This window comes from Battus philenor, unplaced genomic scaffold, assembly GCF_028537555.1.
Source record: "Battus philenor isolate CCGP_79_NKW_IND1 unplaced genomic scaffold, ilBatPhil1.0.hap1 SCAF_9, whole genome shotgun sequence".
Classification (NCBI taxonomy): domain Eukaryota; kingdom Metazoa; phylum Arthropoda; class Insecta; order Lepidoptera; family Papilionidae; genus Battus; species Battus philenor.
Genome location: NW_027181759.1, coordinates 9956521 through 9973571, shown reverse-complemented (window position 1 = coordinate 9973571; position 17051 = coordinate 9956521). Strand labels below are relative to the sequence as shown.

General features: G+C 30.8%; 1 protein-coding gene across 3 annotated transcripts; it reads left to right on the top strand.

Moving 5' to 3' along the window:
- Positions 1-1750: 1750 nt before the first annotated feature.
- Positions 1751-15352, top strand: LOC137932498 (putative inorganic phosphate cotransporter). Of its 3 annotated transcripts, none has more exons than XM_068776141.1 (9): positions 1751-1798; positions 7797-7843; positions 8510-8733; positions 10237-10473; positions 11422-11628; positions 12086-12259; positions 13026-13242; positions 14050-14288; positions 15039-15351. In XM_068776141.1, the coding sequence occupies exons 2-9, from the start codon at positions 7810-7812 to the stop codon at positions 15252-15254; spliced, it is 1548 nt and encodes a 515-aa protein (XP_068632242.1). In that variant the 5' UTR covers positions 1751-1798; positions 7797-7809; the 3' UTR covers positions 15255-15351. The 3 variants fall into 3 exon arrangements, with proteins under 3 accessions (XP_068632242.1, XP_068632243.1, XP_068632241.1); XM_068776142.1 differs by lacking the exon at positions 1751-1798 and adding an exon at positions 3451-3469 and having other exon boundaries at positions 15039-15352; XM_068776140.1 differs by lacking the exon at positions 1751-1798 and adding an exon at positions 3506-3543 and having other exon boundaries at positions 15039-15352.
- The last annotated feature ends 1699 nt before the right edge of the window (positions 15353-17051 follow it).

Here is a 17051-nt window from a genome sequence, read left to right as displayed (position 1 = left end):
GAAATTATCACAAGACGTATGAGAAATACACAATGTATTTTGTTATTGTTTGTTTGTTGCAAATATTTATTATATAAATTATTAGAGCTATGTCTGTGAAATTAAATACTGCGAAACGTGTTGATTTATTTTTGTTTTTGAATAGTTAGAAGATTCAAGAGCATTTAATAAAAAAATGACTCTGATCTTGTAATGTGATTTATGCTTTGAAATACCTAGTAGCAACATAGTATAAGGTAAAGAGTATTTATAATATTATTAAAAATCAGAAGATTTTTGTTTTACATAAAATAAATATTTTCATCTTATAGCCCTAATAAAGTTGGCTTACAGACTTGAACGACCTAGCTTTATAAGTTCCAGGCTCAACTCTTTTAATTACTGACGACTGGGCTGAACATATAGCGCACAGAGCAGAAGGCTGCTGGAGCCTTAAGCTTTTGAAGTTGAGACCGCGGACTGGCAAATGCAGGGTTCAAAGTCCACCCATAAGGTCCTGATCGACGAAAAAAGCTGTATGCAGAATGATTCCAACCAGCCTATTTGGAAATCTAAAAAGGAGACGTCCAGAAATGGACGCCCTTGGTTGAATGATGATGATGTTGATAGTCTACTTTTCACTCCCCAGGCCCTACTAGCGTTGGCCGCTCTACCAGACAAGTTAAATCTTCTTTTTTCCTCCCAAAAGTACAATACTTCTTACATGGTTTATGCCACTCAGGACTCAAAAGAAGCACAAAGCAACACAAGACTCAAAAGAGCGATTGTAATACACGGACGAGTAACAGCTTTTCTGACATCCCTGCATTACATTGATCAAATCAATTAATTATTGTTAAATCTTTGGCCCCTCGGCTAATGATAATTCGACCTTGAAAGATATTTATCCCATAAAGGTTACACAACTGTTGCAATTTGTTTTTATCCAGTGGTTAATGAAGAGAACCTATTGATTTTTTTCTCCTTTCGCGAATCGCATTGCATAGCATAAACAAGGCAGTGGAAACCATTGCTACTTCGTTGCTCATTAGGCTGGTAGAGCCCACTTGGAGCCATTTGGATGCAGATTATTACTTAGTATTCATGGAAAACGCCAAAGCTAGAGACGTATTGTATGGTTCAAGTATTTGGAAACTTAGCTCAATATGAGTACCAAAAGGAAAGATGAAAGAAGGTTAAATATAGCTGAACTTCGATAAACGATGGCACCACACAAAGAGGATGGGTTTATATTAAAGCACTATGCTACTGAGAACAGAATCTAATAGCCGCTCTTTATAATCTACTAAGCCAAAATATTTTTTTAAACGTAATAAAGGATAAAATTTAATTGACACAAAATTGTACCTTCGAAGAGTAATGAGAGAGATTGCAATAAGTCTCGAGTAAAAGAATCTTAAGAGTTTCATCTTATATCAAAAAGGTCTTCTGAATAAAATTAATTAATAAAATTAAATTTACTTTTATATTATAATATTGCAATGCATAGTCATATGGTAATATTTTAGAGTTTGATGATGTGATAGTTCTTTTATGGCCTTTGGAATTTTGATATAAAAACTAATAGACTAAGTAAACTTCAACTAGTGTCCGTTGACAACAAAATATAAATAAGTTAAGGGGGGGTAATAGCAATAAAATCGGCGTTATATCAAACACATCCAATGAAGACGATAACGTCAATCATTTTGATAAAGGGATAAGTATCCGAAAACTACGCAAAACTACGCGAAAGAGATCACTCAGGGCTGTTTCTCTTACAAAGAAGATCGATCCGCATGAGACAAAGAACAAAATAGTAAGTGAATATGAAATTTTGTTTATAATATAAATTTAAAATGAAAATATTTCATTAAATAATACTTTTTAATTAATAGGGATTTGATAAATGAGAAGAATATATTTTGCTCCATCAATATTTTTTTAAATAATTTTTCAAATAAATTAGTGAATAATTTAAGTACTTGGTTCATTAGTAATTGAGATATATGGGAATCCTGAATTTTTACCTGATCAAAAACAATTTTATAATAATATTAATGAGATATTTTTCTATGCATTATTTTCTACTTATACTATTTCATAATATAGAAATAATATACTATATTTTTAAATTTATGACAAAATCCTTTCAAGTTAAAAAAATAATTACTAAAGTGTTAGCGAAAAAGTTATATATTTTAACGATTAAAAAAATAAACATTGTCGCATCGCATTATCGCGTAAAAAAAAGTCGCAGAATAAATAATTAATCACAAAACGTAAATCAAATATTTTAGCAAAGAACGTATGAATATCATCACAATTTACATTTTGTTATATAAATATTTGGTATTTTAGACAAACTAGTAAGACTAATATTGCATTACGCCTGGTTTTACTTATTTTTAATAACTTAAATTAACTTTAAAAAGATTTATTTTGAGGAGGGTGATTGGTAATAGGTGTAAAACCTTTAATTTTCTTTCAATTAATGTATTCTTAATTCAATCAATTTTTTCTAATCATCGGTTTTATAATTAATAAATAACCTAATCATGATATAGTAAATAAAATCGACTTTAAAGTTCAGATTTTTATTTGTTTCATTGGTTATATTTACTATTTGCCCTTACAGATTTTTTACTATCAGAAGTTATTAGACTATCGCATTCCAATATAATAAAAAATAATGTAACATATTTTGGAGTCACATTGCATCGGGCAGTTGAAAACAGTCGTTAAAGTTTAAAATCATTTTGCTGAACGCTGAAAGCTGAAGTTCATATTTAAGCCCCATTTATGCTTTTGCACCCTCAACCAATCACCCTATAAGAAGCTAAATATTATAAGCTAAATTAACTTTACAATATTGACTAAGTTAACTATATTGTTTACCAGCGTATTTGCAGCGTAATTATACTGCAGAGATAAAATTCAGCTTTAATTTGTAGAGAACTGGAACTTTAAAAATAAATTTTCGAGTTTTGTTGCATATCTATACATTATTACTCGTTTTTGATTGATGAAACAAAACATTTCCCTTTTTAAAAATATTTGTTACGGCTACTAAATTGACACTCCAAGGATAAGCCTAAATATATAATTTCTTAAAGGCCTGTGATAAATGTAACCTTTTTTCCATGTTCGATAGAGTTCCGGGTTACATTTTAACACTACGAAAATAAGTTAACTCATTGGTCTTCATTAGTATTTAATTTTTTAATGATATTCCGAAATTTATCTTAACCTTATTAGTCAAACGTTTTGTTTATCCTTAACAAAACCAAATATACGTAAAATGTTTATAGCGAAATTAAATCGCCAATAAGAATTTGTCGTTAATTTAGTCCTGTTAGATGACTTTACACCATACTACGCGATGTTCAGTCAAGGCACTGTCGTGTACAACCTCACACGTTGATTATTCATTTTATATTACCATTCAAAAACTACACATCTTGGTAAAGAATTGTATTAGGGGTTATGTGTAAGTCACGGATTTATTTTAAAGTGTAAAGTGAGTACACTTTATTATTCTAAAAAATCACGACGACTTGCAATGTGAGTATTTTTTTAAAGATTTTATCAAACAATGTTTCATAATACTAAAAATTTTTTGTGTCCTTGAGATTTTTGTACGCCTACGCATCAAAAACTATTTATCTTTATTGACATATGTAAAGACAATAAAGATAGCAAATCCGACAAATATTATCTAAGAATGTTGTTAATCTGACATAAACATGTGATTTGATTTTAATGATCCCATATCATAGTAAAATCATAATTGAAATTTTAAATATCATGAATATTATCTTTCAGCATTATAGCAAGAAAGCGTTTTTTTTTTTTAATTTTTCTCTTTAATACGCTAGCGTAATCAACCTGCAACATACAGAGAGACATAATAATTAGAAACAAGAGCTCAACAAAATATAAACTAGTTTTGATTTTAATAAAAAAAAAAAAAAATAAAAACAATTTTCGGTGATTCTAAAGATGAGACTGGTGATCGATCTTGCGTACGATTTTAACTCGTTAAAAGAAAAACTTCCTCATAATCTTACATTTTCATTATGCTACTCGAGACCAATGTGTCGACAATTTAAAATTCAAAACTCAGTTGATAACTGCGATTCGTAAAATTTTCATGTGATATGAATCCTTTGCAGTGCAGTGCAGTTATATAAATGAAAGTATATGTGATTGTATAATATTAAAAAAATACCCTTAAAGTTAGCAAGGCATGGGTTTATTTATCCTCATGAGGGCAGGAAATATACCATAATTGTCACATTCAGCAGGCGGGTTGGCGATCGCAGTGTGGTATTATGGTATACAGAGAACGCTGCTGTTCATTCTCTAGAAACTTGTTTGCGAGCAGCGGCAATTCTTTATAATTTATGCACAAAGTGTAAATTATATAAGATTTTATCCCGGAATCAAACTCTTGCTACCATTGCTCGTATTGATTAAGCTAATAGGCGTGTGTATATAGCTCTTTGGATGTGAATGTGTGTACATAGCTGACTCGGCGAACTATTAAATGCGCAATGTTTCTATAGCTATTATATTTTGTAGAAATTATTATGTTTCAGTGCAATTTTAAAATTTTATGAGTAGGAATTTTCTGTGAAGCATTATAAAATTTTACATGAAAAACGTTAAGGGAAATTGGTAATCGTTTTCGACTTACGTCATCGCAAAGGGAAACATAGATTTATTTCTATGTATGAATAAATAATATAGATTGCAGTATGGTCATAAAACATGATTATAGGTAATAGGAGAACGCATTATAAACAATATAAATAGGAAGGATTTAGCTTATGAAAGTTTTGATTTAGTTGGTTCATTGTAACGTGCTCATTTTGCATTTAAAAAAAATCATATTCTTAGTTTAATTTAACCTGAAAGCATTTTATTATTACGGGAGCAGTCAATATCTATTACGTATTACACAGGTGACGATGCAAACAGAAATTTCCGTCAGTATTTGACATTGGTACTTTAAAAAGTATGATCATCAATCTTATCGTATTGATACAGATCGATAGTAGAAAATTACGTTCTTCTTTTATTTGTTTATAAAATTTTCATTCATGCTGGATCTATAACAGTATTTTGAATAAAATGTATGTTCACTAAGTCTTATAGGTATTAAATATTTATTATTTTCAAATTACTTATTGATCTGTCTTTAATAAAATCAATTTGAACCATTTATTTTCGCTTGTTTTTTATATTTTTTAATATTTCCACATACTATGTTATTATTGATGGCAGAAGCATTACTGGAGTTTCTTCCACCCCTTATCTCGGCTGAAATCTAGAAATTTATTAACATTATTATCTATGTAGGATAATTTATGTAAGTCATGAGAAGAGTGCTAGAAGAGCCAAATCTAAAAGAAACCAAAATTAGATTTTGTTTTCCCCATAAATGTATCCTTCAATTTGAAGCTACGAGTGTTCCAAACGCGTCCTAAATAGAAAAGAGTCTACATCCAATTGAAACAGGTTTTTTTGTGTTTACTTTTATAATATCCTTAATATACCGTATTAAGGATGGTGGTCTGCAATTCACTTCGATGTTTTATTATTATTTAACTAACTCCTGAATAGATTTTTAACAGGTTTTATTTGATAAACTTCTTGAATTTTTTACATTATAATTGTCACTAATCGAGTCATAGTTCTGCCTCGTCAAGCGTTCTGAGTATTCTGCCTCTTCACTCCCAGTAACGCAGTTAATGTCATTGGGAAAAAGTGATTCTGTTTAATAGTGAATTATAAGGCTTGTAAAGTGCAATATAAGCTTCTGCGGTTCTTCAAGATAAGGCACAAGCTGCTAGAAAATTTTACACTCTCAACACTAGGTGTAGGAGTGACACTAGGAAGACTAGGTACCAGGGCTTAGCTGGTTGTAAATAAGGTCGACGAATAGAGCGACGGTTAATTAAACTACTTAAGCGATTTAACTGGACCCTTACAATTTATAATGATATTATTATATCCGATTCGTTCTAAACTTGATTTGGTTTATGATTTAGAAATTCAAATTTTTATGACAATTTTCACGTTCGATTTTATAAAGTTATAAAAATATTTTCGGTATTAATTAATATATGTTTATTAAGGTACGACCCAGACATACTTTAATCGGAACATCAGCTTAAGTATGTCTTGGTCGTGTTTTATTTTAATTAATGAATGCTTACGTCGATGACATTATTCCAATAAGAAAACATGTAACAGAACAAGGTAACGCGTGTGTAATGTAAAAGTATCTTTATTACTTTACTGGATTTTACGATATAAAAGCTGTGATCCTACGGTAAATGAGGTAATCTTACCTTAAACATATAAGGATAAATACTCGTCGATTTTTAAGATTATTTGCATGTAATCTTTAAAAATTATTAATACGATATAATTTTGTTGGAGGCTCATCTGATATTAATGAATTACACTGGTAAAGAGTACTAACCTTTTTACGTTAGTTGTTAACATTGTTTAATATTATATGGACTTCGGATCGGTATTATTATGCAATAAATTAAGTAAATGAAAGGAAAACTTATTAGAATATTATCATTATTATTAAACATGCAAGCACATTGCCCCACTCAAGGTTGAAGTATATATACATAAGATAAAAATGGAAATAAATATTAGAAGAAACATACCTCTTATGAATTCAACACAAGTTATGTAAATTAAAAAACGTTTACATAAATCTAATTTTGTTAATGTTGGTCTTCCATCATTCGATGCTTTTTTTTAGTATTTTGGCAAGTAAGAAAGTTAATATTTTTAGACTGAAAGAAAGATCCCAATCTAATTTCATAACATTAAAAGTGTATATTCATATTAACTATAATTTAATTAATCTTGTGGCGTTCCTTCTATTGGAATACACATATACATATGCCATTTCTCAAATTGAGAGTAAGGAACTGTGATGCAAGGCCGCAACACATTGGATGTTAGATAAATTTCGAAAATTTATTCTTCTCGACATTAATTGTTACCAAAAACAATGTTCTTAAGTACGACAATATAAATACAGGAATCGAAGTTGTACCAAAATAAGTCTTCAATAAGCTGCCACCGCTCAAGAGAATTATTTAGCAATTTCATTTTACTCGTGACCTATATATTTACATTGAATTACTTATTTTACAATTTTATAATTTCAAAGTAAAACAAAAACAAATTTTAAGCAATAAAGAATAAGAAGTATATTAAAGAAGCCTCAATAAAAAAATAATACCGTTAAGAAAGAAAAACTAAAGGTTTTTTGTAGTGAGGTTCATGTAGGAACATTTCGCAGCATAACGAAGGAATCACGTAACTTTAATTTTTTTAAACGATGGAGTTTTAATCTTGTGTCAGATTTGACAAACCTTGCTTGAAAAAAAATCTTTTAACCGAATGGCGACCTTTCCGCCTTTTGTTTTCCGGTAACGATAATTCATTGAGCGTTGTGCAGACGTGAACATGATTAATGATTTTGTGGTCCATAAATTTACAACAAAATGAACTTTATTCTTGAAACGATAGCGATTAAAATCGCATGTAGAAGTACAACAACTTAAAACTGAACTTATTCGCTCGGGTACACACCATCGGTACATTTTTTCCCTATTAACTTTTCATCAAATAGTCGTCTTTGTGGCGTCTCGCAAATACTATTGTTTTAGCGACCAAAAGTGACAGTTGTTGCTCATTAAATAAACCGTTGATACAAACATTAATATGGTGTCTAATGAAAAGAATATATTTAATAAGAGTGAATTTGTTGATTTCAGGCACAAGGACAAAATGCTTAAAGGATGGAGACTCGTTTTATCAAAACGTGAGTAATTTTTTTCAACCTTATTTAAATCACGAGACAAGGTTTAATTGCTGAAATATAAAATAAGATACATTATTAATTTTTTTTTAAATGATAATGTAAGGTTTATTCGCTTTTACCATATATACACATAAAATAACATTTTCACTTATTTATTGAGAAAATTAATATTTTCTTTGAATTATTTCTTTGAAAAATTTTATTTTTAAAGTCGTAGATAATTTTATAAAGTTATTTAATTTGAATGTTGATCTAACTATGCGAATAATTATTTAAAAATTAAAATTATTTATTATACAGACAGAAAGATAACAAAAATTTTGAATCTCGTAGGGATGTTTGGTAGAAAATATTTCAAAAACATTAAATCTGCGCTTTGTGACACTTTTAAATTAAATTAAAAAAATGTAAATAATTTTTTTTTAATTGGTAAAAACTTTGGATTTAAGATAGTTTTATGATGAGTGTAAATGTATCCAGAATTATTACGTTATACCAACTGCAGTAAATATTTACATTATATGCATATCAGGTAGACAATGGTTATTTAAGACTTAAATGTATGACGTTATCGCAAATATAGTAGTTCTTATAAATTACACATTTAATTTCTCTAAAGTTCAATATTATGTTAATGTATACCTGTAAAGTATATTTCTATTTTAGTGTTTATAATACCCCAGCGGTATGTATTGGCTATAATGGCTTTGCTAGCTATCGCCAATGCTTACACAATGCGAGTATGCTTGAATCTCGCCATCACGCAAATGGTGAAAAAGACAGTAGCAGTTGAAGGCGATGCACATTATGACCCGGACGCGTGTCCCGACATGAATGTTGTCACAAACACCAGCGTAACCGTCCTTCAAAATTATTACAGACAAGAGGAAGTAAGTACCGTTTGTAGTAATAGTTTTATAGCTCCTTTGTCTTATATGAAGGCGATGTAAGTATTTATTGTGTACATAGATAAATAGTTTATTACATTCTGATCCCACCTAATGTTACATCAAAAGTGCATTCTGTTGCGTTATATAGGATATTGTAATAGCAAACTCACTGTAACTTTTGAATAATAGTTTTTAAGATACAGACTATAAATCTTTATTTTACAAAAAGTCTGCGAAACTCTTCAATTCAATGTAGTGCAAACGGAAGCATTGTCTCGTAATTACTTTTCTGTTAGATCACAGATCACAGATGCCCCTGTTAAATAGCGGCAAAAAATAAAAGATACCATTTACAGTTGGTAGGAGTCTATAAGAGACTGTGTTGATGAAATTAAATATGAAAGCAATAATATCGTAATAATACAGTGCTGCTGAATTCTATTAAAATTATTCAGCTTATGCAATGCTTATGCAAAGGTTATTCTTGCCAATTATCATGTTACTATCACTGACCTAGGCGTCAAAAATCATCGTCATCATTATATCATCCTTTCAAGCATAGGAAGTCCTCGACATGGACGATGTCTATTTCCTCTGATGGATATAGGCCTTCTCCATACATTTCTAATAGGATCGATAAGAAGCGATCAACCTGGACTAGGTTACCAGACTACCTTAAGATTGTACGCTACGTCATTTACCGGTCTGTGGTCTCCACCCCCGAACTTTACCAGTCCTGGGCGCTATTTGATTCAGAAATATCAATTATTGTAATGTGCGCAGTATCGCTATTTTTTAAAAAGATAAATCAAAGTAACAGTTAGTAATTTTACTGGTTATTTTACCCATCAAACTACGTTTACTTCTATTTATATATGTGTTCGTCAATGTAAATTATATAAAAAAAATATTTATTGAAAAAGTAAAAGACTGAAGGAGAAACCTCTTGACGCGATGAGATAAACGCACGTGCGAAATTACGTGATATGTTTTTATCTAAATTCTAGTTAAATACATTATCTTGAAATATGATTAAATGTCATACGGATCTCTGGCTGTAGTGTTTGCTACTACGACACACGATGACATGATATATTACGTGAATAAAAACAAAAATGAGAAGGCTGCATTCCAAATATTAAATGAGATAATAGAAATATTTTGTGTCAAAAAACGTTACAGATTAATAAAAGACATGTTAGGTCAGGTCACTCTACTCTAATTTGTGAAACACTGATACAAAAATTAAAAAGAAAAACTGTTTTCATTGTGTATTTAATTTTTAATTGTCGTAATTTACCTGTGGTAAATTCTAAAGAAAAATTCTTGAAACCTAGAATTCGAAATAATGATGATGCGATTTGTTTATAAAAATAATTTCTGGTTTTCATTAATTTTTTATATACAGTTAACATCTTTTTATTATTAGATTTCGATACACGAACTTTGACAAGTAACATATAGAATGAAAAACCCTTAAAAAATGATTCCTGTTATTCGTAGGTCGTTCTTTTTGAATGGAGTGAAGCAACACAAGGTTTGCTTCTCAGCGCATTCTACTACGGCTATGTCTTAACACATATTCCTGGCGGTATGTTGGCGGAGCGTTATGGAGGCAAATGGGTGCTCGGACTTGGCTTATTGTCAACTGCAATCTGTACCTTTATTACTCCTATTACCGTCAAACTCGGTGGAGCAACTGCACTCTTCATACTCAGGGTCGTTGAAGGTTTTGGAGAGGTAATTTTTTTGTTACTAATTATTCATTTTCATCCGCTGGTACGACTATTCTATTGTACTCTTAGGTTAGTTTCGTCCGGAATGCAATTAAATATTAGGTTGAGGTTTCGCGTTTTATGTAATTAAACATCACTTTAGTAGATTATCAAGTCAAGTACGAGAAAAAACTCCACGACAACTGTCATTAATATTATGATCTCTAACAGTTCTTAGAATTATGCTAATATTATTCATTATAATATAGCTAATATTCAAATGATTTTATAGCTGCTTTTTTTTCGTTCTCGATATAATTATCGCGTATTAAAGCGTCCAAATCAATAAAATAAAATCAATGAAAAGCTAGTTTTATTACACTTTTTTAGTAGTTTTCATGTTCTATATATTATTACAACGAAAGAATGTAATAATATAGAACGTGAAAATTTGTCAACAAATTTATCGAAGATGTGCCTATAAATATACGGTTATCCATCATTTATTTAATCATCATTCTTTCTGTCGTAGAACGTCAACTGTTAGTCATAGGCTTTTTCCATGGATTTCCAATATGACCTGTCGGAAGCGACCTATATTCAGCGTCTTCCGACTGACTTGTACAAGGTCAGTCAAACCTATGGGCGGTCGTCCTATGCTGCGATTATCGCTCCGTGGTCTCCGCTTCAGAATCTTATGCATCTGCGCCAATAACACAGTTTGAAAATCCGCTGAGCTATAATATCCTTTACTTTCGTTCGCCTACGAGCTTTTTCATACCTTATTCCATCTGATAGAGATTTTTTGAACTTAGCCAGCTTCATGCCTCGGAATAATTAGAAATTTATATCCATGAATTAAAAAAGTTGGGGTAAAGAATACAGATTGTAAAAATACACGAATTACGGGGAAGAATTACTATACTTACCCAATCTAAAATATCATTGTTGAATTAATTTATTGATATTTCAGGGCCCAACAATGCCTGCTTTAATGGCGATGGTTTCAAGGTGGTCGCCAAAGGAAGAAAGAGCTCGAATGGGAGCAATCGTGTTCGGTGGTGCACAGATTGGTAATATTGCTGGGTCATACTTCTCCGGTCTAATCATGCACGAGGGCACTTGGGAAAATGTGTTCTATTTATTCGGAGGACTAGGCCTAGTGTGGTTCTTGTTGTGGGTGTGTATTAGAAAATTTTTATTTTATATCATTTTTTTATAAAGTGATACCTAATATTCCAGGTCTATAGTATTTTCTTCAAGGTTTAATTTTTTTGGTTTTTTACCTTATATAAGACTTGGTGTTATCTATTAGGGGAATCGGAAAGTAATTTGCTTTCTTAAGTTAAATTCACACGACAACATTTTTAACAATTTTTATTTCTAATCAACAACATATTCGCCTTCCATATTAACAATATTTTCCCATCTAGTATACAAATTTTCAATGCCGGAGCGGTAAAAATCAATCGGTTTTTCTGTAAAATATGTAATATATTTCTTTAACCTTTTTAACGGTCCCATTACTAATTAAAATCATGCATATTAACAGATAAAAAAATAGATCAGAAAAGATCGTTTCTACTTTTGCACTATGATTTAGTTTTATGAATAATTAAAATTTGATTTTTTTACAGACGGTCCTCTGCTACAGTACACCGAATACTCATCCGTATATATCAGACAGTGAAAAGAAATTTTTGAACGAAAATGTTGATTCGCTCATACATAGCAAGAAGCAGGACTTGGACCCGGTCCCGTGGAAAGCGCTTCTAAGATCAGTACCACTTTGGTCTCTCATTATTGCAGCAGTAAGTCAATCAATTATTATAACTAATACTATTTTTATAAGTTTCTATTTTATTGAACCTATGTGCATATATTTAGGGTAATTTTATACGGATTATAGCTGTAAAAGTTTTAAAGAGATCAACAACCGATTTGGCATCAAAAAGCTCTAAAATCTTTTAAACCTATTTGCAATCGCATTGTTTAAAGTGATTACTCTGAAATTTGTAACAATAAATATTTTTTACTATTAAAATGCGACAGGCCTAGTAGTACAACCCTAAATTGTAATATTTAATATTCAGAATTTTGAAAAAGCTTTTTATACGCTATCTTATTTAATAAGGTGTACCATAGTATATATTGTAAAAGTAGCATTGACATTGTAAACAGATAAAATAAATAGTAACCCCCTGATCATGATAGAATTAACTTGTGTTATGAGCACTGATAATTGTATTTAATAATATAAATAAACTTAACAATTAACTATATGCAACAAATACACGAAGGAAAATTTTCACATATACTAACTACTAAAGTAAACGTAAATTCTGTGTGTTTGTATGTATGTGGGGATGTCGTTACAGTTATAAAAGATTTTGATTAAAGGTTCTGTATTTTCATAGTTAAGATCAAGGAGACCGACATAAAGTTTTTTTTACATAAATAATTAATGACAGCATAAACATTAGATACTGTTAATTTACTGTTAAATTACTGTCAAATTACATTAGCGTTGAAAGAAGTTAATATCATAATAACAAAATATTTTGTGTGTTTTAATAGATCGGTCACGACTGGGGTTACTTCACGATGGTCACAGATCTGCCTAAATACATGACCGATGTTCTAAAATTCAATATTAAATCAGCTGGCTTATTATCTGCAATACCTTATGTTGCTATGTGGATCGCATCGTTCTTCTTTGGACTTTTATGTGACTTCTGCGTTAAGAAAGGCTACCATAATATTAGAAATGCCCGGAAAATTTACACTACAATTGGTGAGTATTCCGCTGAAATAACTTTTCTCCTTTTTTAACTTTTAATAGGAGCCAATTTTTTTTAAAGAGCCGTTCTGAACTTTAAAAACTTGTATTTCAAATTAACGAAATAAGATACTTAACTTTAATTTTTCTGATATTCTGTAGTACATTTTAGAAAATATGATTACAAGTTCCCGCGTTAGCTGCATTGGATACTATATCTGTCGTAAAATTTACTTATTTATTTCATATTTAATAAAACTTGAAGTGTTCGATATAAAATATATTTTTTATTTCAACGCAGCGAGCTAATTACTTTTGGTTGCATAAAATCTAACCGAAGAGCTAGTTAATATTATCATTTCGTGTTATTAAGTCATTTATGTGCTGATATTTGACTACGATACTGAATTAGGAAAGAGTAGAAGCATAGACAAAAGACAGTCCAGCATATACAGTTCGGCGATTGGCAAATTGAAGTGACAGAAGGCAAGCGTCATAGCGCGCAGAACAGATGGCCGTTGGGCCTTTGAGATTCCAGACTTAAGATCATGCGCTGTTAAGACCAGAGTAGAATATCCACTCACAAGGTGGGCAGGTGACAAAAGTTGTCAAAAGACGTTGAATGCAGTACGCTTTTAACTGTACGTATTGGAAATCTCTGGGAGAGGTTTATATCCAATAGTTGACGTTCTACAACTGACAAAAAGTGTTTTCATAATGTATTAATTGTAAAAAATTAACTTTAAACATGATGTTATTCGGTTCTATTTAATGTACCTACAACATAAACGGCCAAGTCATTAAAAACTATTTAAATTTTAGCGGCGACGGGTCCCGGAATTTGCATTATCCTCGCTTCATATTCTGGCTGCGACACTACTTTAGCAGTTTTTTGGTTCATTTTTGCGATGACACTCATGGGCGCTTACTACAGTGGAATGAAGATCAATGCTCTCGATATTACGCCTAACTACGCTGGTACTACTACCGCCATGGTTAACGGTATTGCGGCAATCTCCGGCATAATATCACCATATTTGATAGGTTTATTGACACCAGATGTAAGTAACATTTTTGAAGATCTATATTTGTTTAGTCTCTTATCTCTCATTAAGGTTCTGGGATGGGGAACACGACCCGTTCCAGTTACAGGCTGGATGCAAGCAGATACGAACCGTCTCTATTGAAAATCTATGGGGAAGTTTATGTCCAGCAGTGGGCGTTCTTCTGCCTTTACTTTCAACAATATCGAACAGGGGCCCGCGGACACAATTTGCGAACTATTTATTTCAAATTCACTTTCAAGTTAATTATGAATTAATTATTAATACGTAACATACTTTAAATGGAAATTTTTTAAATTACATTCTAAAATTATTTACGTTTTCATAAATAAATGCAAAATACTGAAAATTATAACGCAATGAAAATAATAAAAAATAACGTAAAGAAATATAAAATTAAACAATTTTCGAGTAAAGAAATAATACCACTGTTTTTTATAATTTTAGAATATTTATTAAATATTACCTCTTAGTTATCAAACTCGTCAATTTTTTCGTACAATGTACTATTTTTTCTTCACTTGAAGTAATCATCAACATTAAATGCAATTAATATTTGGAAAACAAATTGTTGTGTTTTTTTTTTTTAAAAACTAACAGATATGTTAATTAATGAAATGTCTATTTAGTGATGCCAATTTTTGTAAAAGAAATATTTAATATTTTAAACAATATGTGATATTATGATTACTTTAAATTATCATTAATACTCCTTATTACTATTATAAAAGTGAATTTTTTTTTCAGTCTACTCTTAAGCAATGGAGGGTTGCCTTTTGGGTTTGTTTAGTGGTACTGGTAGCTACCAACATCGTCTACCTAATTTTTGCGAAAGGCGAACAATTATGGTGGGACGATGTAAAGAAATACGGATACCCGGAGGGATGGAAACACGGTCCGCTACCAACGAAATCAAAAGACACAGAGGAGTCAAATAACAGCGAAAATACGGAAAAAGCGTGATATTTGTGCAAAATATAAATTAAAAATTAGCGTAAGCTTTACTTAAGATTATTTTATTATTTATTGTTATATTTATGAACAAATTAAAAGAAAACTTAATTTCAATTTTGATGCTTTATTAGTGTTTTCCTCGTGTAGGTTTTTTATTTATAACAATTACAATATTTTTTTCCAATGGCTACTTTTGAGAGGGTATTTTAATTAAGATAAAAATACTATTAGCAGCAGTGGTAAACCAGCGGTAGGTAGGGTACTGAGACTTGCGATTGTAAGTCGCGGATTCTCGAGATACAATCATTAAAATTCATACCTTGTCCATTTATTATACAGGTTTGGCATTACTCAGAAATGAAATTCCAAAGAATGAGCAGTGTAGTATAGTAGCGTCCTCTGAATATACGTTACGAAAAAGACGGTGTTATACCAAGCGGTCCCTAACCCGCATACAAAGCGTGGTGATTATGGTATATCTTTCATAAACCTTTTGGGGGAAGCCTATGCCTTGCAGTGAGCGTCTATGGGTTGAACGACGACGATGGTAACCATAAATATGGGTAAATATCAGTACTAGTATACAAATTCGGTTAAATTTAATTAAAACTACGGTGAAAACCAAGGAAAAATGTAGGTAAATAGTCGTTAAATGCGTGGGAAGGCATTTGCAAGTGTGCCTTGCTATGGGCGTCCATCTTAAAATAAAAAGAAGAAATAAAACAAATTAAATATTAAATTAAGAATAATTATTTAATTAAGGTATCGAAAATCAACCTTACAATGTATCATAATAAAAAAATATTTCTCAACAAAGGTGCGTAGTTTGTAAAATACTAATCTTTAGAAGGATGTTTGTCTATGATAATCCATTATCTTTGTCAATGACACTTTGGTTAACTATGTTATTAGGGCACGGAAAATAAACAGACTAATTTTCCTCAATCATTTTGAAGGGTTAGGGATTACTTACGTTTCATTGGAAACGTGTTGTGACATTTTATAAATCTATAGCTTTTATATAGTTCGTCATCCTACGTTTTTAAAATATACGAATATTAAAAATGCTACTTCTAGGCCGTACGGTGACGAAATAAGTGCACGTAGGAAAAAGATAAGTACGATTCTAGGATAAATAATACATGCAGCCTTTTAAGCCGCCAAAGAGATTTAGTTCTTTACTGCTAAATTCATATCAACTTGCCGAATAACTGTGTGGTAGTTCATAATTTCTAACTCGAAACACTTGAATGGTCGTAGTGATCGGAAATGTGCCATGAGAGAAATATATGCAAGAAATTAAAAAGGAAAAAATAAATGATTGGAAGAGCTCTTTTAAATATGAAGTTGAAGGCTGACAGCTTGCGGGTCTCCATTGACGCACTAAGTCGTAATTCTCATAAGAGACGTAGAGTATTCGTAGCCTAGGTTGAAACGGAATTGAAAAGAATTGAGTAGGCTGTTCTGGTTTTTAAAAAAAAAAGAAGAACACGTTATGAATCAAAGAAATTAATTATTAAGAAAGGATAAGAAGTAATTAGTCTGGAAAATAAATAATAATAAACCAATTTATGCAGTCATTTTCTACTGCTTATGAAACAATCTATAACATATAAGTAATTTTTTAACTTAGTCGAGAGATTAAAGACAGCGTAAATGTTTAATACTAGTTGATTTAGTGAAATTATTAAAATTGATCAAAAAAGAGTCTGAGTCCGCGCAAATATTCATCGCATAAGATTAAGTATTTAATACTTAATGATTGATGTTTGAGGAGATTTTAGTAAATGAGAGTTAATCTTTGGG

Excerpts from the sequence above, each read along its gene's own strand:
- LOC137932498 (XM_068776140.1), top strand. Across the intron at positions 10,474-11,421 it reads TCGTTGAAGGTTTTGGAGAG|GGCCCAACAATGCCTGCTTT; the intron begins GTAATTTTTTTG and ends TTGATATTTCAG. Across the intron at positions 14,289-15,038 it reads TAGGTTTATTGACACCAGAT|TCTACTCTTAAGCAATGGAG; the intron begins GTAAGTAACATT and ends TTTTTTTTTCAG.